Source organism: Cygnus olor, chromosome 11, assembly GCF_009769625.2.
Source record: "Cygnus olor isolate bCygOlo1 chromosome 11, bCygOlo1.pri.v2, whole genome shotgun sequence".
Classification (NCBI taxonomy): Eukaryota; Metazoa; Chordata; class Aves; order Anseriformes; family Anatidae; genus Cygnus; species Cygnus olor.
Window position 1 is genome coordinate 2,064,941 of NC_049179.1, and position 23,327 is coordinate 2,088,267.

The 23,327-nt window shown below is 42.9% G+C and overlaps 1 protein-coding gene across 10 annotated transcripts in view; it reads left to right on the forward strand.

Moving 5' to 3' along the window:
• The window catches only part of MAPK6 (mitogen-activated protein kinase 6), a 69,167-nt gene extending 58,556 nt beyond the window's left edge, over nucleotides 1–10,611 (forward strand). For all 10 annotated transcript variants that reach the window (XM_040570112.1, XM_040570120.1, XM_040570114.1 and 7 more), the window contains exons 2-6: nucleotides 811–2,020; nucleotides 2,792–2,936; nucleotides 6,547–6,711; nucleotides 7,429–7,630; nucleotides 8,246–10,611. In XM_040570112.1, coding sequence (XP_040426046.1) covers nucleotides 1,466–2,020; nucleotides 2,792–2,936; nucleotides 6,547–6,711; nucleotides 7,429–7,630; nucleotides 8,246–9,344 — 2,166 coding nt within the window. In that variant the 5' untranslated portion in view covers nucleotides 811–1,465 and the 3' untranslated portion in view covers nucleotides 9,345–10,611. The remainder of the gene's footprint in view (nucleotides 1–810; nucleotides 2,021–2,791; nucleotides 2,937–6,546; nucleotides 6,712–7,428; nucleotides 7,631–8,245) is intronic.
• The last annotated feature ends 12,716 nt before the right edge of the window (nucleotides 10,612–23,327 follow it).

A 23,327-nucleotide genomic window follows, 5' to 3' on the forward strand; every position in this document is an offset into this window, starting at 1 on the left:
AGGCTATTAAAAAAATTAATGATGTCTGAAAATGCCCGTAGTACATCAGAGGATGAAACAGTTATAGAACATACTGGTTATTATGCGAAATGTAGTCATTCATTTATTTTTCTGTAATCGAGATATTGTAACTGTGGAAATAATTGATAAATTAGTAACGTTCATCAAACGTGTAGGAAGTACCCCTGTGATTTCTGCAACAGTCAGTCTATAGAGGCAAAACTGTGCTTTGAGATATTAGTTAGCTATGATTTAAGCCTTATAAGTGGCACTGGATGCGTGCTATATATTCTTTAAATTCAGCAAATCTTGGGAGTGCACAAACCTTACCCTTTTTTGTGAACGGCACCCACTTACGGCTTATTACGCAAAATGGTTACAAAAAAAAAACACATTTTTTTTTCTTTGAGTAAAAATTGAGTGGAAAGAATTATTTCAAAATTTGACTGAGGCGCAGGATATTGTTGTTGCTGTTGTTAGCTAACAGCTGCATTGGAGAATTCCAAGTTTTCTATGATATTCCCTTTATTAGAAGTCAATAGGATTTTTGATTTGTGAGCCTTGCATTCTCAATAGGTTATATGTAAAACTTTCACAGTATATATTTAGAAACAGCCGTCTGGTGGTTATTGTCAGTTTCCCTCCACGAGAAGTATGAAAAGCATACATCATTTCTAGTGATTCAGCTTCTGCGGCAGTTTGTTATTTTGCAAATGGACACAAGTTGTGTATTTAGGACAGCTTGAGAAGGAGGAGGAGTACGTCCTTCTGTATGTACTGGAATACTGATCTGTTTTGTCTTCTTTTCAGGTTGTCGCGGAGTAAGATGGATGGTAGCTTTGATTGTGATTGTGGTGAGCTGGAGCCACCTGATCATTAACAGAAGGCATCTTTTGTAAATCAAGAGCTGCCAGTTTCCTGTTTAACTAGACTGTAAACAAAGGAGAGGAAGAAGGAGGAAGAAGAAACAAATAGTGCTTACCAGCACCATAGAATGACGCTGCTCAGGACCAGTCCAACACTGAATGTATCTGCACTGTGAGGAGGAGGATGTTAATAGAAGCCTATTATGTGCATATTTATTCACATTTTTGTTAAATGTTAACCAGTTTAGCACAGTAGAGCTGAGTGCATAGTATGTCATTTCATTCCGTTTGAGTTTCTTGTGAGTGTTTTCTTTAATGTCTGCAGAAATGCTGCACCTTTCTTGAACTATGAATGCTGCAATCTTTCTATCTTATGCTCGGTTTGAGTTCTAGAGCTTACGGGCTCTAAATTCAAGGGGACACAACAGGCCTGGCTGGCTCATGATGAAAGAAGAGTGTCAAGAAACCATCTTGCAGTCAAAGCCACGTGCTTCTTCTCCCTTTCTATAAGACCTTTCCTTCAGATACCAGTGGAAGTGTCTCCGCGTGTTTACAGAAGCTTAGTAGTTTGAGGAAAAAGAAACGTAAAGAAATATAAAATGGCAGAAAAATTTGAAAGTCTCATGAACATTCATGGTTTTGATCTGGGCTCTCGGTATATGGACTTAAAACCACTGGGCTGTGGTGGAAATGGCTTAGTTTTTTCTGCTGTCGACAATGACTGTGACAAAAGAGTGGCTGTCAAGAAAATTGTCCTTACAGATCCCCAGAGTGTTAAACATGCTCTACGTGAGATCAAAATTATTCGAAGACTTGACCATGATAACATTGTCAAAGTATTTGAAATTCTTGGTCCTAGTGGAAGCCAGTTAACAGATGACGTGGGCTCCCTTACAGAATTGAACTGTGTTTACATTGTCCAGGAATACATGGAGACAGATCTGGCTAATCTGCTAGAGCAAGGCCCTTTACTGGAAGATCATGCCAGACTTTTCATGTACCAGCTGCTACGTGGGCTCAAGTATATTCACTCTGCAAATGTTCTGCATAGAGATCTCAAACCAGCTAATCTTTTCATTAATACTGAAGACTTGGTGCTGAAGATTGGTGACTTTGGTCTTGCACGAATCATGGATCCTCATTATTCCCACAAGGTACGTGAAGAGTGGGAATATTTAAGTGATAAACTGACAACTGTACCTCCTTAAAATGGTATCTTTCTTCCTTCTTGCAGAATTAAATAAAATTGCCAGTCTTTGTCTAGGTACTTAGAGTAAAACGTAGTCCATGGAAGGCTTCTTTAGCAGGCGGGATATCATTAGGGATCATACACGCAGTAGAAATGAAATGTTTGCAAATCGAATAAAACAGATCTCTGGATGACATCTTTTATCTCAGATAGGAACAATTTAGGATAACTGCAGCAGAAAAGAAAACTTTATTAGATGTATTCAGAAAAGCAGATTTCTTTTTAACAGTGAATACAGGACTTGAGGTTTTTAAGAGTAACATGAAGAGGCATAACTGTAGTAGCCTTAGATAAGCTTACAAGTGGTGTACAAGTACACAAATTGTGTGGCTACTTCCTGGAATTTATTCAGAGATACTCTGTTCCTGGTTCAGATGCTGTTTCCTAAGAGAGTTCATTATTATCTCTGTGTTTATTTGGCATCTGGGAATAAGAAAATTATCTGACTAATAAATAGTATCATATTTGTCTGCTGCTGTTTATTCATAAAGACAGCACTGTTTTAAAGGGTAAGAAGTTTAGTAGGTAGTACGTGGTCTAGTGCTGACTCTGGGAGCATGAGACCAAAGTCTTGGAAGTATTGCATTGAAATATAAGGGGAGGAGGGGAAGGATCTAAAAACATACCTCTTAAAAATGTAAGTAAGCATTTTGTTCTGTTTGTTTATTTTTATTAGGGCCATCTTTCTGAAGGATTGGTTACTAAATGGTACAGATCACCCCGTCTTTTGCTTTCGCCTAACAACTACACTAAAGCCATTGACATGTGGGCTGCAGGTTGCATCTTTGCTGAAATGCTGACTGGGAAGACCCTCTTTGCAGGTGGGTACAATAAAAATGTGTGTGTATGTTTGTATCGCTAAAGGGAATGGTACTGCCTAATTCTGTTCCTAAAGAAAGGTAGATTCTCGTGGCTAGTATCAGTTCTCACTGACTGTCAGGATACGCTGTATTATTAGACAATTGTTGAAATAAACGACAAGTTGATGCATTTGTAAAACAGAAAATGTTTCAATATTTGTTACTCATACCAGTGTGTATTTAGATAAATACCAGAATTTGAGTACGCATTTATATGGTAAATTTGCCTGTAATTAAGCTAAATTTATTGAGTGCATAAGAAGTGTTCTAAATACATGTCGTAGTAAATTGCTAGACCAGGGAGTATTTGAGAGTTATGAGCAGTCCGAGTATCATATTCATAAAGATTTTTTGATGTAGTCAAATTAATCATGTCTTGCTTCTTTATATTTTAAATTATGAAAGAATAGGCCTTCCCCACCCCACCCCCCTTTTTTTTTAGTCATCTACGGACTGTTTTGACCTGAGAAAAGTGCCAGCTTAAATATCAGATTTTCTTGTATTTTAGTGGTATTAGCAGGACTTTAGGATTTTAAAATTCAGTGTGGCAAACCAGGGAAACATAATTTCCAAATTCTCGTAAAGCAGGTATTTCTGTTAAAATGGTGGTATTTCTAGTAAAATAGGAAGCAATACTCTGGTCTCGTTGGGCGTGTATATGTTAGTGCTTTAGTGGGGATCAGAAGCATGTTTTTGAAGCAAATCTCTGGATAGCCATCCTGTACCACACTATTGCTTTAACTCAGTACACGAACTAGAGCCTTCTCAGACAAACTGAACCTGCCATTTGCACTGTCGGAGATTGCACAACGTGCTCCACCTGCTGATGGGCATTCAGTCCACAGAGAGGATGAGCTAGTCTAGAGTAAACCCCTGTTTTGTGTGACCCCTGGGGGCTGTGCAGCAGCAGCTGTTTTATTACAGTTTGCTCTTGGATTTGCTCCTGTTGGCCCTAATTACTGAGGTAATATAGATAAAAACCATTAAGATCTGTGCTTGTAATTCAAAGTTCACATTTCTTTTAAATACATGTGGACTGAAACCACACCTCTGCAGTAATTCTTCGCTTTATACATCAAGATAAAGAAATGAGAGCATTTTCTCATTAAGTACTCTTAATGGAATACTGTCACGCTGTAAAATAATAATTTTATAGAAATCATTGATTAATACGCAAAGAGGATTTTCTTAACTTGCAGTGAGTTGCTAACTCTTTGAGCTAATAACTCCTGGAGCAATGTCCTCTGTGCATTAACGCTTGTCTTATCAGCCGAGCATTTAGATTCCATTGCATCAAGTGCTTCTGTTGGAAAAGAGTGAAACATGGGAGAAAGGCAGTGGGTTTCAGCATTTGGCATAGATGGATTGCAAATGCTACGTAATGACATGAGTAACGCTTTGGCTGTTTTGTTTTTCCTCGAGTTATATCAGTATTTGCCAAAGCGTACAGCAATTTAGATTTTTTTTAACTTAATCTTAGCCAAAATCCTCAGTGTGTAGACCCATTTATGTACCCTAGTTGAATTATGTAGATACATAGGAAATATTTTTAGATCTGGATGTGTCCCTCTGATTAATTTAGCACTACCTTTTGTTTTCTGGTCTGAAGAAGAATGGATTTCTTAATGTCATACATTTGGAAAGCGAAAATGGTTGGAGATTTCAGTTAACCTGTCCTGAGACTCTGAATAAAATTATTTTGCAAATTTGTTTGGAGGGCTTGGTTTGGTCAATCTGTAACTTCCTTACTTCGTCTGAGCCATCCCTTAGGAATCCTGCTTTCTGGAAAGCTGAAGGGAATGGGAAGAAAGAATGGAGATGAAAATCGCAGAATACCTGGGTGAGGGAGGGATGGAATATCAATGCAGAGGAATTCAGTAGCTATTTCAAATAACTCTGATTTTTTTTTTCTTTTAAATAAATACTTTTAAATGTTAATTTCATTTATAGTGGACTGAAAAAAGCTGATTAATTTTAGGATGAATAGGACATGAAATAATGATAGATTAGGATCCTATTTCGAACAAATTACAGACAGTGTAGCATCTGATAGATTATATTAGTAATTTGCAATAGCCTGAAGCAGGCGGACAAAACAGCTTTTTTCAATCCAGCAAATAAGTTAACATGAGGCAGTACTAATTCAGCTGGGGAATGTAGGTCTTCCTCATTTTCTCTTTAGTGATTTTGCCTGATTTTCTTTCTGTCATCTGACAGATACGTGGTAGGATTTCCAGTGCAGACTGTCATGCAAACTGCTGAAGTGAACTGATAGTGTGTAGATCTTGAGATGGTACAACCTGTTTCTGGCTCCATTTATTTGTGTTTGATGCCACATACAGTACTGCTGACTGCCTAGAGCTTCTTGCTAAAGGTGGGAAGCACTGGTGTGCAAACAGTCTTGCATAATTTCATCCACCACTTGACTATCTGGGGTGCTGTGTGCCTCTTGGAGCTGAACAATAAATGGAAGTAGACAATGTATTTCTTGGTACTCCAATTTGATTGACCGCTGCTGCTGAAACAATGATGTCATTCATTACTCCCAAATTTGCCATCGTTATAGGCCCTTATAGTTCTTCAGCTTTATCTGAAGTTTTACTGGGTAAAAGTGTAGTGTAATTTAAATTATAACGCAGTACTATTTCTTTTTAGTAAGGTTACACTGCTTAAATGGCAAATAGTTTTTTGTCTTGCATGTGACAGTAATACAGGATTTCAGAGTAGAATATTGACACAAATGAGCGTGGTCTGTGAGATCTCCTGCTGAGCTAGACTGCAACCCTTTTTATCAATAAGGGACCTATAATTCAAAGTTGGGTCAAATATTGAATGAATTAGGTGGATCACCTGAAAGGGGAGGGTTGCAGTGTATGGTATATAAGGAAAAAATAGGATATTGATAGGGCCACAAAGATGGTCTGAGGGCTGGAGCACCTCCAGGGAGACCTCATTGAGGCCTTTCAGTACTTAAAGGGGTCTTACAAAAAGAACGGAGGGGCTCTTTACTTGGGTAGATAATGATAGGGCAAGGGGGAGCGGTCTTAAACTAAAAGAGGATAGATTTAGATTAAACGTTAAGAAGAAATTCTTCACAGTAAGGATGGTGAGGCACTGGCACAGGTTGCCCAGAGAAGCTGTGGGTGCCCCATCCCTGGAGGTGTTCAAGGCCCCGCAGGATGGGGTCTTGGCCAACCTGATCTAGTGGGTGTCATCCCTGTCCATGGCAGGGGGTTGGAGTTAGATGATCTTTAACGTCCCTTCCAACCCAAGCCATTCTGTGATGTGATTGATGAGGAGTACCTCATACTTGGTAAAAACATTCTTACAGAAACCTTGCGGTTACATTGCTTTATCTGTGTGTAACAGTTCTGTAATTCTTCATGAACAGCATTTTTGAGAGCTTTTCATACTTACCACTCAAAGTTAGTACCACAGCTTTTCCTCTCTTGTAGAATCTTGTACAGAAAATATAGCTGCTCAGAGCGCAAAATTTTCCTGTGCCATTCATACACAGGGATGAAAATGTTTGAAGCTGAAATGACAGCTTGTATTTTCTCTTGATCTTTAGGTGCACATGAACTTGAACAGATGCAGTTGATTCTAGAATCAATTCCTGTTGTACATGAGGAGGACCGTCAGGAGCTTCTCAATGTAATTCCAGTTTACATTAGAAATGATATGACTGAGCCACACAAACCTTTAACTCAGTTGCTTCCAGGCATTAGTCCCGAAGGTAAGTTATTCTGAAAAAATATTTTCTATATTTCACAAATAATAAAATAGTGGTGAACAGCATAACAGTGTATGCCTATGACTGTTAAAAGCGAATTTAAATTAGAAGAATCCATACGTTCTCTGAAGATCTGAAGAAGAACTGTATTCTACTGTAATTAAAAAAAAAAAATTATATATATATGATTGTGATAGCTATATGATCATCTTTGGAGTAGAATTATGCCTCCGTGCTGGACCTGTCTGCACTGAAAGACTGATTAAAATTGCTATATTTTGAGACACTGGCCTTCTAAATATAAGAGAACATTGGAATGGTGTCAGTTTAAAACAACTCTTTGAATTTTTTATTTTTTTTTAAAGTCCCCAAAACAAACTGTTTTGAAACTTGGTTGCTGACAGCAGTGTTTCATGACACATGTTGGTGGATACTGTTTCAACTTGAAGCATTCCTCCTTGTAGTATTTTTTTTTTTTCCTGTTTTAGGATAAATTATTTTAGATCCTAGATTTGATCTCTACTCTTCTGCATTTCCTATGGCTGCCAGATTTTTATTTTTTGGGCCATTAAGTGTTAGTATGTGATATATCATGGGTGGCAAAATATACGTTTTAAGCAGGTGCACACTCCTAAAGCAAAGCATTGCGTTTTAATCTTTAATACTGGATGTCTGAAATGTTGTTTTTTCTCCTTTTAAATCATAACTTCTGTTGCACAGCACTGGACTTCCTGGAACAAATTTTGACATTTAGTCCCATGGATCGATTGACAGCAGAAGAAGCTTTGTCCCATCCTTACATGAGCATTTATTCCTTTCCAACGGATGAGCCTATTTCAAGTCATCCTTTTCACATTGAAGATGAGGTAGATGATATTCTGCTGATGGATGAAAGTCACAGCCATATTTATAATTGGGAAAGGTAAATTTATTGCTTACTGTAGCATGTAATGTGACTTAACTGTTGCGTGTTTGAAGTCATGTTGCTTCTTGAGCATTCTTTCCTTTTCTACGTGTTTCTCAAGTTGACTTGAGAATCATTGGGTTTATGGCTCATAAGACTGATTAGGGTGTGCTGACACATTCCTGAGATGCACTTGGAAATCTAAAATCTAAAGTTTAATCTCTGTTACTACTTTTCTCTGCCCAAAATACTTGTCTTTAAAAAAAAAAAATCAACATGAAGAGTGTTTTAAGTATGGATTGCTCTTTTTCAATGCTTAGTGAATATAGCAGTAAAGAGAATTACAGTAGTCGTATTTAAAGTCAGACTTTATGGAAGAGCTCTGTCAATGGGATGAGCTATTGTACGTAATTCTGGACTTACATCTTTAAGATATGCATATGAGGATTGCTTTATGCCACATTAAACTTAAAAAAAAAATAAATGGAAGAGGTACCTAATTTGAGGAAAAACTTAGGTTATTTTTATTGAATTACCATTATTCTGTAAGAGAATATCTGTAAGGACACTGTCTCTGTCTTGCGAGCTAGAAGACTGTTTTTAGTCGCTAACGCTTAGGAAATTGTTTTGCAGATACCATGAGAGTCAGTTTTCAGACCATGACTGGCCTATTCATAATAACTATGAAGCTGATGAAGTTCAGCGTGATCCAAGGGCTCTTTCTGATGTTACTGATGAGGAAGAAGTTCAAGTAGATCCTCGCAAATATTTGGATGGAGATCGTGAAAAGTATCTGGAGGATCCTGCTTTTGACACCCACTTCTCTACTGAGCCTTGCTGGCAGTATTCAGATCACCATGAAAACAAATACTGTGATCTAGAATGTAGTCACACTTGTAATTACAAAATGAGGTCATCTTCATACCTAGATAATTTAGTTTGGCGAGACAGTGAAGTTAACCATTACTATGAGCCCAAGCTTATTATAGATCTTTCAAACTGGAAGGAACAGAGCAAAGAAAAGTCTGATAAGAAAGGCAAGTCTAAATGTGAAAAGAATGGATTGGTGAAAGCTCAGATAGCGCTTGAGGAAGCATCACAGCAACTTGTTGAAAAAGAAAGGGAGAAGAATCAAGGATTTGACTTTGATTCATTCATAGCAGAAACTATTCAGCTTAGTTTACAACACGAGTCTACTGATGTTGATAAATTAAATGACTTGAATAGCTCAGTATCTCAAATGGAGTTGAAAGGATTAATATCAAAGTCAGTAAGCAGAGAGAAGCAGGAGAAAGGAATGGCTAATTTGGCACAGTTAGAAGCTCTGTACCAAACTTCTTGGGACAGTCAGTTTGTAAGTAGTGGGGAGGAGTGCTTCCTCATAGACCAGTTTTGTTGTGAAGTAAGGAAAGATGAACACGTTGAGAAACAAAATACTTACACCAGTTATTTGGACAAATTTTTTAGTAAGAAAGAAGATGCTGAAATGCTAGAACCTGAGCCAGTAGAAGAGGGGAAGCCTGGGGAGAAGGAAAGAGAAGAGAGCTTTCTTAGTAACAGTGGAGAACTCCTCTTCAACAAACATCTTGAGGCGATAGGTATTCCTCAGTTTCATAGCCCTGTTGGTTCGCCACTGAAATCAATACAGGCCACGTTAACGCCTTCTGCTATGAAATCATCTCCCCAAATTCCCCACAAAACATACAGCAGCATTCTGAAACATCTAAATTAAAACACTCAGCAGACATTTCTTTTATATTCATGAGATGTGTTTGTCTTTTTTTATTACTAGTATAAGTAATTTTTTTACTTGAATCAGATGGTGTAATTTTGGTATGGATTTCATTAGCTTTCTGTTTACCATTGTTTTTACAATCCAGAATTACTTTCTATACATAAGTTTTGTTTTTAAACTGGCATGTCGTTTGCACACAAGATTAAAGAATAGAGCAAAATAATGCAAAATGCAGGAGGTAACAAAAATGCACTAAACCAAGTAAAAAAAAAAAAAACATTCTCTCAGTAAAACAGTGTCCATGTTTTGCAGAAAAAGAATCTTGCCTTGAAATTTACACAGTGAGACTGTACATAATTGCATGAAAATATCTATTTTTCCCAAAACATTTTTTCATTCATGCGTATTTTAGAGTTTTTCATACTGTACACATTTCTTAGACACATGATACCAGCAGCAACTGAAATGAATGCAGAATTTGGTACGCATGTGTTATCTACCTCAAGGTAACAGCAGTATGTGGCAAAACATTAACCACCCATAGTGCTTCTCATTATGCACTTCTATTTAGCCAGCATTATTGTAGTAGCTATTCTTATTGAAAATCATTCAATATTTATAAATGTTTTGGTATGCATTCTTTATAGTGAAGTGTTAATATGCAGCACTTTTATTTATTTTAGCAAATAAGTATATTTCTGTAATTATAGAAAGTCAACTTAATTTTTGAGTTGCTTTTCAGATAAAAGTTTTTGTTTAGCACTATGGTTTTATTGCCTACATAGCTGGATATATATTAACATCGGCTTATTCTGAGGCTATCAATACATTTTTTCTAGTTTTCATTTCAAGTAAAGCACTCACTGTGTATAGGAATTTGTAATTGGAGGTGCTTGATCTCTACAAAAGAAATTAGGAATTGCTTTATTATAAAATGCTCCTAGAAGTCTTAATTGTGTTCATTTAAAAAAAAAATTTTGTAATGTTAGTTGTGTGCATGGAAACAATTAAGGTACAACATTACTGTAGGTTAAAGTTCTATATGGTGAGACATTTTGTTTTTACTGTATGTTTTTACTGAATGATTCCTGCCCCCTTCCCGCTGCCCCTCAAAAGCAAGCATGAATAAAATTAGGTTAAATATAGCATGTAGCATCTCAGTCTTCTGAAAATTTGTTTTACCTTCTGATTTTTTGAAATACTGGATGTATCATTGGCTCCCCTGTTTAAAATGAAAGACAAATAAAAACATGGCCAGCAAAAATGACTGTTGTCCTTTGATGCTTTGTACAGTGAAAAACAAACAGCTTCCACTGTAAAAACAGCTAGCTGTGCTACAAAGGCAGGCCTGCTTGCCTCATACAAGGTACAAGGAGATCAAGGAAGTCTGAGCTCGTATTCTATGTGAGAAGTGCTGCTGCTGGGGATGCAGAGCACAGCCTGGAGACTCTGCGAGTGTGCTTCTGTTCAGTGTGCACAGCCTGTACTTAAAATCCTGTGTAGTGGTATGTCTGTGAAAGTATGCATGTACCACAGTGCCAATAACCATATCTGTTCAAAAGACAATGGAATTCCAGACTATAAGTGAGCAGTAGTGTTTTATCAACTGCTCAGGCAGAATATTAAAGTGGAAAAACTGCTGCACAGGCATGCAAGCACCTTCATGTCACTGGCAAGCTAGAGTAAAGGTAATCCTACACGTCCCTCAGCCAAGAAACCCACTGGAGCGTTTTCATAGAGATCTCAGGAGTGGGATGCGAGGGGATGTTCAGAAATGTGCAGACTGAGTCTGTGTTGCAGCATGCTTTAGAACAGCAGTATTACTTTCTTTTCCAGTTCCTCCCATCAGAGCCATTCCTGAGGTAGCTAATGAGCCATGCAATAAAGCTGTGTCTTCTGGCAAACTCCTATAACTTTTTCCGCAACAGTGCCTTAATTCTTCCTTTTTTTTTCCATCTCTGCTTCTCTGGCAGGTAGTATGGCTACAACTGTTAAAACAGGGAGCATGGCAGAAAACAGTCACCTTGGGAGCTGGGGCGCAGTCTGCTTCAAGGGGCATGTTATGTGAGCGTTGGTGTAGTCACTTTGCTTTGTGTGCGTGGGGCTGGAGGGAGGAGGAAACACATCTGTTCTTTCTCCTAGGGGAGGGACTGTTTTGAATTGGTGTGGTAGTCAGCTTTTCTGAGATTGGATGAAAGGAGTGGGAGGAAAGTACTTAGAAACTGGAAATGAAATTCAGGCTAAAAACACATCCTGCGTAGAAGTGTATTTCAAAGAAAACAAACTCAACAGTACTTAAGAAGCTCATCATGGTGGAATGGAAGCATTTTACACAAGCAGCAGAGGGTCAGGTGTTGAGGCTAAGTCCAGTGTGGTACTTCACTGCCTCAGAGTTCTGGCTGTGCTGTGGGAGCAGCATGGGACAAATGGTGCTGGCCACTGTGGGTGAAAGCCCTGCTCTAGGAGGGTGCGTGCCCTGGTGATTGGAGGGTACAGCCAGGCCATCGTGCTTATTAAGCAGAAGTAATCCCTCATGTGGGGAAGATTAAAGAAAGTGGAAGTGCTTTGCAAGGATCATGTAGAGTTAAATCTACTGCCAGAAAACAAGGATAATCCAAGTGTGGAGTTGGGTTCTTCATAGGCAAGCTGCAGGAGTCCTGTGGTGGGAGAAGAGTCACAAAGTGCAGGGCTTCGGGGAGCCTCCCCGTGGGTGGAAGATGGTTACTGTCCTGCACTCATCGGCTGTGCCCATCCCTGGAAGAAAAATAGGACAGTTACATGCATAGTTCTTGGGCTGTGACCTAGCAACTGAATTGTCTTTAAAAACAAATTACGGAAAAGACTTAAATTATAAACCAGATAAGGGGATGACTGTTCAATGCCAAGGTGCTTGCCAAGTAAAATGGAACACCCTTATTTAACAAAAAAGCAAGTGAGAAATGAGGATGCTAGCCATCTTTTCAAAGTACCTTCTCTATGCAGTCTTTGATTAAAATCTAACTTCAGCTAGAAGAGATGTTGTTTACCATTATTTAAAGACCAGGGCAGAGCATATTAAATGTACTGTCATCACATGAGACCTAATAATTGGAAACCAGCACGACAATGCTGAACAGTTTGTTCTGATCAAGAGTTCTCAGTCATGGTCAGTTAACTCTCTCACAATTGTATTTAATTTTAATTAAATAAGATTTGCTATATATAATCTCATATGTTTATATAAGACAGCCCACGCTGCTGTTAGTGGTATGACTACAGCATGCATAGCACATCTTAGCTAGTCCTTGCAGTGAGCATAGTGGGGCTGGAGGCTACTCATCAGCTTCTTCAGACCAGCAGGGAGCTGGGGGCAGCCGGGCAGTCCGTAGTGCCACAGCTTCTCTGCCACTGGTCATCAAGGTAGCCAGCTGAAAATGAATTGGACATGCCTAAATAGGCAGCAATGAATCCACTCAGCACAGCTAAATTTGTATGCCTTGGTTTACTTTGTTTTCCTCTCACCTTGATGTTGTTTTTTTTCTTGTTTTCTGTGCTGTAGAAGTTCTTAGAACTGTGCCTGGTACATACATTTAAAGCCTTCCTAAATGCTCTCTTTGGCTTATTGCCTGGGGACATTAGTTTAAGGACATGTTTTTAATGCCTTTTTTTTTTTTTTTTTTTTTTTTTTTAATCCAGGTGGGTGGGAGCTTCCTGTTTGCAGGGAGTTTTTCTTCCATATGGGACTGCCACTGGTCTGGAGCTCCATGTGTTCTGTCTGTCCCCTTCTAAACCCTGTAATAGTCAGAGCTGGCATCTTCTGCTAAATGTGGACTTGTCACCCCCAATTCTCTACAGGCGTACGTCCTACAAAGTGCTGAAAGAATTTTAGTTGGGTTCCCGAGAAAGCCAGTGACATGCTGTTGCACAGGTTATTTCTGGGTATTGGTACAGGGAAAAAAATGTCCCTGAAATAAATCTGCTCGCACAAATCTTCCCTTTATTTGCAAGTTGCTTTCTGCTGGTGAGATTTGGAAGTGCCTGTCAAGCTTTCACATAACTAAAACAATCAAACCTCCTTGTTCTTCAAAAGATGCAATCCTGAGCAACAGCCGGCCTGAACCAAGTCATTCCCTATCCCTTGAATTATTTCTGTGCTTACATAATCTTGTAAATTCTTTTTTGGTGTTCTGCCATTGTTTGCATCAGACTGGAGCTGAATGATCTGTGAAATAATGCTGTGGTGTATTTAGTAAGAAGCAAACAATCAAGATCACCGCTGGTACCCTGCATTCTTACGCTTCCATTCAAGTGTCTCTATATTTATAATCGTTATCTGTTCACGCTGAGTGTTACTTGAGAACTCCTTAAACTATTGACTGGTGAAAAGTTCAGTGACTTCTTCTGACTGAGAATTAGCATTACTGATAACATAATTTTGCATGCACCAAACAATGTGTGGAGGGAGCGCTACCCTGATAGTGCGTCTGCATGTGGTGATAACCGGGTATGGTGGTGTTCTGCAAATAGTTTTGTCAATAGTTGGCAGCAGTCGTTGCATAATGATTGTCTTTTCTCTGGAATTTGTCTATCACATCCTGACTGCAAAGCAGACCTTCTATAGTGAACTCTGATAATAAAATTCCCCTTGTAGTCTATGTGCTGTTCTACTGCAGCCAAAATTACTTTTAACCTTTATGTCACGCAGCCAGAATGTTATGTATGGTATGAAATAAGAAAGGATGCTGTTTGCAGTTGGGTGCTGGACAGGGAACTTATGACTTGTCTGGCTTCAGAGCCAAGCGATATGATTGCTTCTATGCCCCACTTGCTCTTCCCAACTCTGTTTCCCCTTTTGACAAAATGAAGGTACTTGTCTGTAAGGTGACTACGGTCAGGCCTTGGTGGCAGTGTGGCTCAAGAACCTTTCAAGAGGCGTTTCTCATGCTGTCTCAGGTATGGCTGCTGCAACTTGGATCATGCTTTCCACTCAGCAGGCTGATGAAGGTGTCAGTACCCAGCTCATTTGTACCCCCAGGACGCGCTGTGATGTGGTGGTGCTCCCTCTCTGTTGATTGCATCCTGGGCTCCAGCAGGGATGTTGGTGGCTTTAGTTGGTATCAGCTGGAGTCAAGGGCTATTGAACAAGAGTGTGGTTATATGGAGGAGACGTGGAGAAGGACTTCCTGTCTGCATTCTTGCATTTGAGTTAATCCACCCTTACTGTTAATATGCTCTGTTGATGTTTCTAGAGTATGGAGTCATTACTAAATTGGTGGTTGGGTTTTTTTGTTTGTTTGTTTTGTTTTTGTTTTTGTTTTTTTTACCAGTTTTGGGGTTTGTTTCCTAACTGGTAGAAGACTGACATGTTTTTCCTACTCTAAGATACACTTCCAAACTACTTGACCTTCAGCTACACCTTTGATTTTTTCCATATTTCTTATAACTTCAGATTTGCTTAGTACATTCTTCCAGCAATCATTTGCAGCTGGGTACAGTCCAAGACATGTGGGTGATCTCCTGCCTGCTTGGCTGAAGATCACTGGCCACTCTCAGAGGTGAGGCCTAATGAAATACAGGCTTTCCTCCATACGTGAATTTAGCCGTGTTCCTCCAGCCATACCCCAGGGCTCTGGTGCTGTGCAGTGGGGAGGACTTGTTGCCACACTGATCCCACCACGGCTGGTGCAAGGTGAGGATAAATCTGTTTGCTTTTCTCTGTCATATCAACTCGACATCATCTTTCCAAAAAGGTGTCTCTACACCACAAGTACTGCCAGTTTCAAGTTCCTGCTTGACAAGAGGGCTGATCATAAAACCCCTTCCAGACACACTTTTAGGTTGCGGCCAAGGAAAGTCATCAGCATCGGTGGTCCAGACCCAGACTCTGGCAATAAAGGACATTTTCTCTTTCCTTTTCTTGGGAATGCCATTCAGAGTGGATTAAAAGCTAAATCCTTGGTGTTACAAGCTGTATAAAGACAACATTTCCATTTGATGTTGTTCCCGATTTTTTTTCATTTTTAACCATTTAAAGCTGCAGACCTGTATAACTGAATGACAGAATTATTGTGGCTTCTGTGTTTGTTTGGATATAGATTTAAACAGCACAGCTCTTGAAATAGCTGCATAATTAGCAAGGACATTTTTAAAGCCTATGATTAATAAAGCAGATGGGTTTGATTTTTATTTTGTATTATGGCTGCCTCTCAGATTTTTTTCTGCTAATACTACAGATTTTCTTAGCAAATATGGTGTTGACACTTACTGAGAGATTGTTACCTCTACACACAAAATTATATGGACACTTAACGCATGATATTGTGTTGATTTTTCACGCTTCGCCATTCGATCTTGTTTTATGCAGGCTGCACGCTTACAAACCTTGTTTTGCCCAGGCTGGAACTGCTCCTCTGTTGTGCGGCCTGTGCCTGCCGAGTGCCTCCTTCCCTCCCACCCCTCATCTGGGGGCTGTGGTCACAGCAGCAGAGCCCTGAGCTGCCCTGAGCTGCTCAGCCTCGCTCCACACTCAGCTGGGCGGGCTGAGGAGATAGCCAAGGGCCAAGGGGGTAGCCCTGTGCCAAGGAGGTAGCCCCGGGCTGAGGAATTAGGCCATGGGACAGGCCTGAAGCCCCTGCTGGGCTGGGGCTGTGGAGGCCAGCAGCCCGCAGGCCGGGGCGCTGCCACCAGCCCAGCTCATCGCTGGAGATGCTAGCGGGGAGCTTTCCAGCCTGCCTGCCAGAAATTGCAGTGTGCATTGGCGTGGGCAGAAGGAAAAATACGGAAAGAAACAGGGAAGTTAAAATAACCGCGATGAAAACAGGATGTTGGAAAGCTGGGCACAGGGAGGCGAGTCAGCGCTGCCGGCCTGCCTGGGGAGCAGGGAGGCTTTCGAACCCATGCTGGTCTGGGGGAAGTGCTGCTCCTCAGACCTTTCCAGGCCCATGCCAGACCCCTGCGGCTCTGCTGGCAGCAGCTGGTAGGCCCGAAAACACGACTTACTGTGGCCATTTACGCAAATGTGCTCCCTCACCTTCTCTCTTTTTCATCAGATGACAGTCATAAACTATTGTTTACCACACACCAACCTGACGTTGCATTTATTTAACTGATACAACCTCAAAGGCATGGCCCAGTAGCAAGATGACGCTTGGTTTCACGCTTGGGTGCCACCGGGGAGCTGTATTTCTTCTGAGCTGGTCTCAGGCTGCTTTCAGAGCTGTGATACACAGCTTCCTTTGAACGTAAGACAAAATAAAAACACAGCCACGTTTCTCTCTTGCTAACTGTCTCTGCCTTCAAATGGCTGCCAGCAGCGTGGATTTACTGCAGGGCCGTGGGGAAGCTCCTGCTGTTAGCAGCAGCTCGGCAGAGCCCTGGGCTGTGGTGGTGACGCTCCCGCAGCCCCACGCTGGCAGCCGGCTGAACCCCTGGCAGGCCCCTCGCCAGGGCAGGCCCCACAAGCGGCCCTCTGCTCTCTGTGGTAGCGTGTGGCGGCCTCACGAGAGGAAAGCAGGAGCTTTGTGTTGCTTGCAGCAGCAGGCCCGGTCTCCAGCATGCATAAACCATGCTCAGAAGCAACCATGAGATCAGCCTTAACCCCATAGCTTAAGAGTTCATTGAGCCATTACAAAGTGCATACTAAAACCTCTGAGGCTACACCAAACTGGTTTGTTCTTGAAGGTAAAAGAAATGCTATTTTCCATGAGTCAAAGGTGTTATCCACTTATTTACCTCCCATGGTGTAATTTAATCTGTGAATTGCTAGTGCTGGTGCAGAGTCAGATGGGCACAGAACCGTGCTTTGGTGAGACCCACACGGTCAGATTAACCCCCTCGGCCGTGGCTGACACGGAGCAGTTCCTCTGTAGCCACCGCCTCTCCTCCCAGAGCCCTGGTCCGCTGGGTGGACCAGCACCTATGGTGGCCAGGTGCTCTGTAGCCTTCAGCAGAGGAATAAACTCAGCACTTTTCTGGCTCTGTCCAGCACCATGCAGGTCCTGCAGCGAATATGCTGTGGGCTTGGTTTCCCATTAAATGGCTGTTGCTTTTCTCATCAGCTTTTTGGATAGTTAAAGTCCTTAGGATGCCAGTGTCCCTAGTATTTCCCATAGGCTCAATTCCTTACCTTCTGTGCTCAAACCATGAGACAGATTTGCCCTCCACATCCATAAAGTTGTGCAAATACTGACAATTTTGTGTTTCATCTGTTCCAGACACATCACTTTTATGACAGGTGAGAAGTAATGGAAGGTGACGGACTGCCTACGATGGAATAACTAGCTGGAGCTGGAGGCCTGACTGCTGGGCACACAGGCAGTTGGATGCACACCTCACCTGCAGCTCCCACTGCAAGTCAGCCCCAGGGCATTATTTTTTCCCTCCAGATCACTTTTGCAGGATCCGATGTGAATTTTTGCTCCTTGCAGCCCACTTTCCAATTGCAGAGGCTCTCCTGGGTGCCTCCTCCACAACATCCGAGCCCACGGGCACCAGCAGCAGCAGGTGGAGGAGCCCCTGCACTCATCGGCAGGGCAGAGACTGTCCAGTGGCAGCCCATAGACTGGTTCACATTAGTGCTAGTTTTAAATGTTTCACTATAGAAATCTTTCCTGGCACCACACTAATCCAATTTACAGCGTCTGGCTCAAGCGAAGTATGACAAGAATTTGCTTAAGACACTTGATCTGTGGTGGTGTGTGGGGGGGGGAGGAGTGTCACACGTCCCGTGGGAGATGGTGCCACACAGCTGGGGAGCCATGGCCACTGCCTGCTGCTCGCAGGACGCAGGGCTCTGACACCTGGGAGGGAGACGGAAAGGAGACAGCACAAAATACAGGATGGTCCCTCCCCTACTGGGTGATCCAGGGTCCCTGTGCCATTTACCCTTGCAGAACTCATGGCTTTGCCCAACAGAACAGTCTCAGGGATGGCCAGGTTCTGCAGCCACATGGGCGTAAAGCCAAAGCAGTGCAGCTGCCTGCTCTGCACTTACATGTGTATTTTATGACTACTGCCATCATCTTTCCTCTCTTCCCCATAAAGGGATGGCTTGGGGAATAGTTAATTCATTAGAAAATATTCTCATACCAACGGCAAGGTAAGTCGGCCCCTTCTTTTTGTATTGCTAAATGAAGGCTGCAGTCAGTGCCTTCTGAGCATGCTGCAGATCTGAGGACAGCACTGCTACTGCTGGGCAATGCCCATGACATTCCCAAAGGCAGCAGTGCCACATGCACCGGGACACTTGCCCAGCAGCACTGAACTGCCTTCTCGGCCGTGCTGGCAAAACGTCCAGAGAAAATCTCCAAATGAGAACAGTGCTGAGGGAGAGGGAAATTTCTATGCAGTGAAGTGTTCTGCTATTGTCAAGGTATTGTGGAGTGAGAGCAGAAAGGATTTCAAGACCAGCTGTAGACGGCACATTGAGGCTCTGATTACAAAATGTATCCTGAACACATCACGCGTTGAGCGCCCCCTCCCCCTGCTGAAACCTTGAGCCAAAGGATTTATCAGGCTCTTATGTAACATGCTTTTAGGGTTTCCAGTAGAAATAGGTGTTCTAAATATAAATGATTTGCAGATAAAATAGGCTTATATAAACCCCTTCTGCTTTATATAACCCTGCACTGGCGCCGCAGCCAATGCTTGCACCAGCTCAGAGCCCAGCAGCGCGAGCGGTGCTGGGAGCCCCCTGTGCTGGGCTGGTGCAGCTGCAGCCTCAGGCCCTCCGAGAGGAGGAATGAATAGAAATATGCAAAAAGAAGCTGGCTTGTGAAATGGCTCAGTTAATTAGTCCCTGAAGCTGCAGGGTGGCACTGAGGCTGACCTCACCACCAGCTCTTGCAGGGTGGCCGTGGCAGCTGCTGAGAAGGGAGGAAACCTCCGCAGATGGTGTCCTTCAGGTGCAAGTATGTTCGTCCTCCAGGCAAAAACAGCTCGAGGGCACGTCGAAAGTTAGCACTCTCCTTCATGCCCACGCACTCAAAGGGATGTGTGTGCATATCTGTGGCATATATTTGTATCATATCGGAGCAAACCCTGCTGACTTCCTTCAGCTCTTGGTTTGCGGCATCGCCTTTGGCCGCGGGCTGCTGCTGAGCAGCGGCTGTACCCCCTCACCCAGCCCCAGCCCCACCATGCCTGCCTCTCCGGCTTGGTGTCCCCTCCACCTCCCAGCACACTATTGAGCCCCTTATGCCACTCCTTTCTCTTCATGGCCAGCTTCTTCAGGAGGTTTATTGATAAAGCCTCTTTTCCTCTTGTCTGGCTCAGTAATGCACCAGAAGCCAAGACAGTGGCCATTAATAAGGCCAGCAACAATTAGCTTTGAAATATTGTCTTCTGACCATACAACAGTGGTTGCTAAGTTACAACCTGCACGTATGGGATGCAGTCAGCCCTTGCACAGGAGCCCTCAGTGCCTCGCACCAAACGTGTCCTGGGGAGGGGGACTGGTTGCTGAGTATTTTTAGCTACTGGCATGGGCACAACACATGCATATAATTATGTATAAATATAGGGAGATATGCATAGATATACATACCTATCGTGTTTATACATACACATATATTTTCATATATACGAGAAACAAGAATGCATTTTTAAGCCATAGTGTATTTTTACAACAGAGCAATGTGATTTCTGTCTCTTTGCCATTAACATTTTCACTCAAATAACTTATTCAAATAACTTGCTTATTTATTCTCATCCCAAAGAAACTCTTTTGACAACGTGGGAAGATGCTGTTTATTGGGAAGCGAGGACTGTCAGCAGCCTGTATTATTTCTGGTGGGACTGTCAGTTCTCCAAGCAACAGTACTTCATTTTTAATGCAGATCTGTTGGAAGACATTTGATCCATCCTGCTTTTGTCAGTCACGGAAGGCAAACTTGCCATAAAGAGATTGTATGTATGACCTTCGAAAGTGATTGCCGCCTGCTCCGGCTTGATCTGTGCTCCAAAGCCTGGTGTCAATAACAGCCTGTTTCTGTGGTGCACTGAAGGACAATGAGACGCAGTTTTGTCTGCGCTGCCCTGCCTTCTGCCAGGAGAGTCACCCTGCTAGTGTGCCAAGCCCTCCAGGCTGATGAGACTTGGGCACCTCCTGGATCCTGACCTGTAGCCATGCATCATTTGCTTCACCTTTGGAAATCAGTTGTCATCTTTAGTGCAAGTCCTTCTGGACCCCAAAAGCTATCAAATAAAGCCATGCAACAGATTAAAACAAAGAAAAAAAAAAAAAAAAGGAAAAAAAAATCTACAAAGTGGGGCCAGTGTTTTATGGGGCTTATACAATAGAGCATGTATCATACAGCTGCACCACTGCTCGCAAGGCCCCCTGCCGTGGCACAGTGGGGATGGGACTGGCACCAAGCACAGAGCTGCAGGGTGAAAGCAAAGAGGGCACAGACCAAACAGGATGGAATAGCCTGCTCCTAGGCACTTCAAAGCTGTTTTCAATGCAAGACTTCAACCTTGTAAAAATATCCCCCAAATTAGGATTTTTGATAAATACTGATTTGCTGCCTCTGCCCGGGGAGGTGGCACAGCACGTTCGCTGCCTCCCGCCGCCCAGCTCCTCGCGCAGCACAGCCCTGTGCTGTCAAGTGCCCAGACACAGCACATGTCAGCTCAGGTTTTACCTTACCCTTTGTCAATTTGTGTTCCTATGTTCTGCGTTTCACAACCAAAGGGCTTGGGGGCATTTCCCTCCTGGATGAACAGCTCTTCCTGATGCAATGCTGGGTCTGTTTGGAGCTGCTGGTACCTGGCACGCTGGGGCACTGGAGCAAAGAGCACCGCCCCAGTGACTCAGAAACAGACCTGGAGCCCTGCTAGCTTGCCTGTGGCCGCTGGGGTAGAGCCCACTGGCTTAAACTTGCCAGCCACATTCTAGTCCTCTGCAGCACAGCTTCGTGCATGTCCCGAGCTTAGCCAAAGAGGCTTAAGCACACCTTGCTCCTCTGCAGGAGGAGCACAGTGCTGGGGGGGGGTTGGGGTTGTCCTCTGCCAGGGGAGGGTCTGCCATCACCTCTGTGTGCCAGTGCCATCCTGGGGAATAGGGATGCATCTTGTGAGAATAATGGGACGGGAAACACACGCAAGTTACAAGTCCTACAACTGTAGTGGTACTAAACAATCCTATCACAACCAAGATGGATAGTTATAGGGGAAGAAACAGATGAAGTCCTGTGTACAATCATAGTGAAACCTTCTCTCCTCCCTAGTACGAGATAATTTGCCAAAAGCAAGCCAGGAGCAAAGGTGGTTTGCTCTTGTTATAGTGAAGTCTCTGAAGCAAGGCACCAAATGACATTTTTACTGCTCATGTTTTCCCTGTCGAATCAAGTGCATCATGCAATATATGTAGTCACTTTACATCCCTGACTGTTTCACATCCCAGTATGCAGTGGTACACCACTAGTCGCAGTTCCAGTGGTCTGCTCTCCCACAGAGTTCACCTTTCCAATTGCATACACATTTGCATTTGCTGTGCTGTGCTTGCAGCCAGCTAGGCAAACTGGTGATGGAAGTCTGCGTTTAATGTCTAAGACTGCAAGTGCAAAAGTCATTGTACTGGCAAAAGTACTGAGGTGAGTATTTTTGCCTGCACAAAATGAGCATCTGCCTGGGGGCCAGGTAGTGACTGGCTGCGAGAGGACAGTGGGCTTCTTTGGAGTGTGCTACTGAATTCATGCTCGTAATAGGCTGACAGCAACATTTCTGAAACAGATAGGAATTTCTGTGGAGAGCAAGGCAGCTGAAAACAAGATGATCCTTGTCAAAGGAGTGATCCTATCTGTTTTTGCAAGAACAATAACATGCATTTTTCTGTTAGCATAACAGCATAAAGCACCAAGAGCAACAATTGGAAATTTGGCAAAATCTGGTTTTCAATGCTGAGAACATGCCAGCCCTCTGAGGCAATATGGTACAATTTCTGCAACTGAAAAACAGAAGACGGAGCTGTGCTATGCTCAGGTGCAGTGCCAGCATGGCAGCAAGCTGGCACTGTGTCCTTGTGCCTGCTGTCAGGCCGAGGGCCAGCAGCCCGACTGAGGAGCAAGGAGCTCAGGAGACAGGGCCTCAGCCCACAGGGATAGCCTCCTGCCCACCATGTGGCACTGCCAGCAAACAGGAATGAAAATGGCAGGGAAAATCCCCAAGGAAAGAGCATTTTTCCAGCCAAGCCTGGCACAAACGAAAGGCTTGCAGGACTCCCTTTTCTCTCCAGCTAAGTCCCGGTTCCCCACAGACTGCATAGCCACGCTGGGTATTTGGTGACAGCAACAGGCTGAAGCAAACCCCTAAACCTTACTCTCCCTCCTGAACTTTGGGAAGATTGTCCCAGAATTTGGTCGCAGATTTGTGCCTGACCTTTGTGTGTCTCAGCCATCCCAAACACGCAGTTTAAACGCTTAAGTAACCTATGATCTTTCAGGGTTAATGATCAGATGCAACTTTGAAGCCGATGAACTTGTGAACCAGGATGTGTTGGGAAAGGCAGAGGCACGCAACAATTAGCTGTTTCTCAGGAGGGTGTTAGCTGGTGGTCTCTCCACACTTGTATGGTGCTATGAAATCAGCAGCGGGCTGTGTTATATGGGTTTGCTGAGTTTTTTTCAATTCGTTTCAGTTTGAAGGAGATCAGACTCAATTGTTTATTACAGTTTTTCTGCTCTTGACCCCTGCAGCTGCTCCCCAAAGCCGACTGGAGCCGTGTGTGGGTATGCCCTGCCTGTGGGACTGCATCATTGAGGGGCAGCACTGCCATGCCCACCACTCCCTGCTCGGGTATGTGGCACCCTGCTCTTCCATTCTGCTCCGTGCCCCCTCTGTCTTCTCAAGCACAGCAAGTATTTCCCAAATGCCTTCAATTTTACAAGCCGTTAGGGTATTCTGTGGTATGAAAACATGAGCAGAGCAACTCTAATGGGATGCAAACCGGTTTTGTGTGAAAAGGCATTTCTAATGGAGATAGAACCCACCCATTAAAGGTTG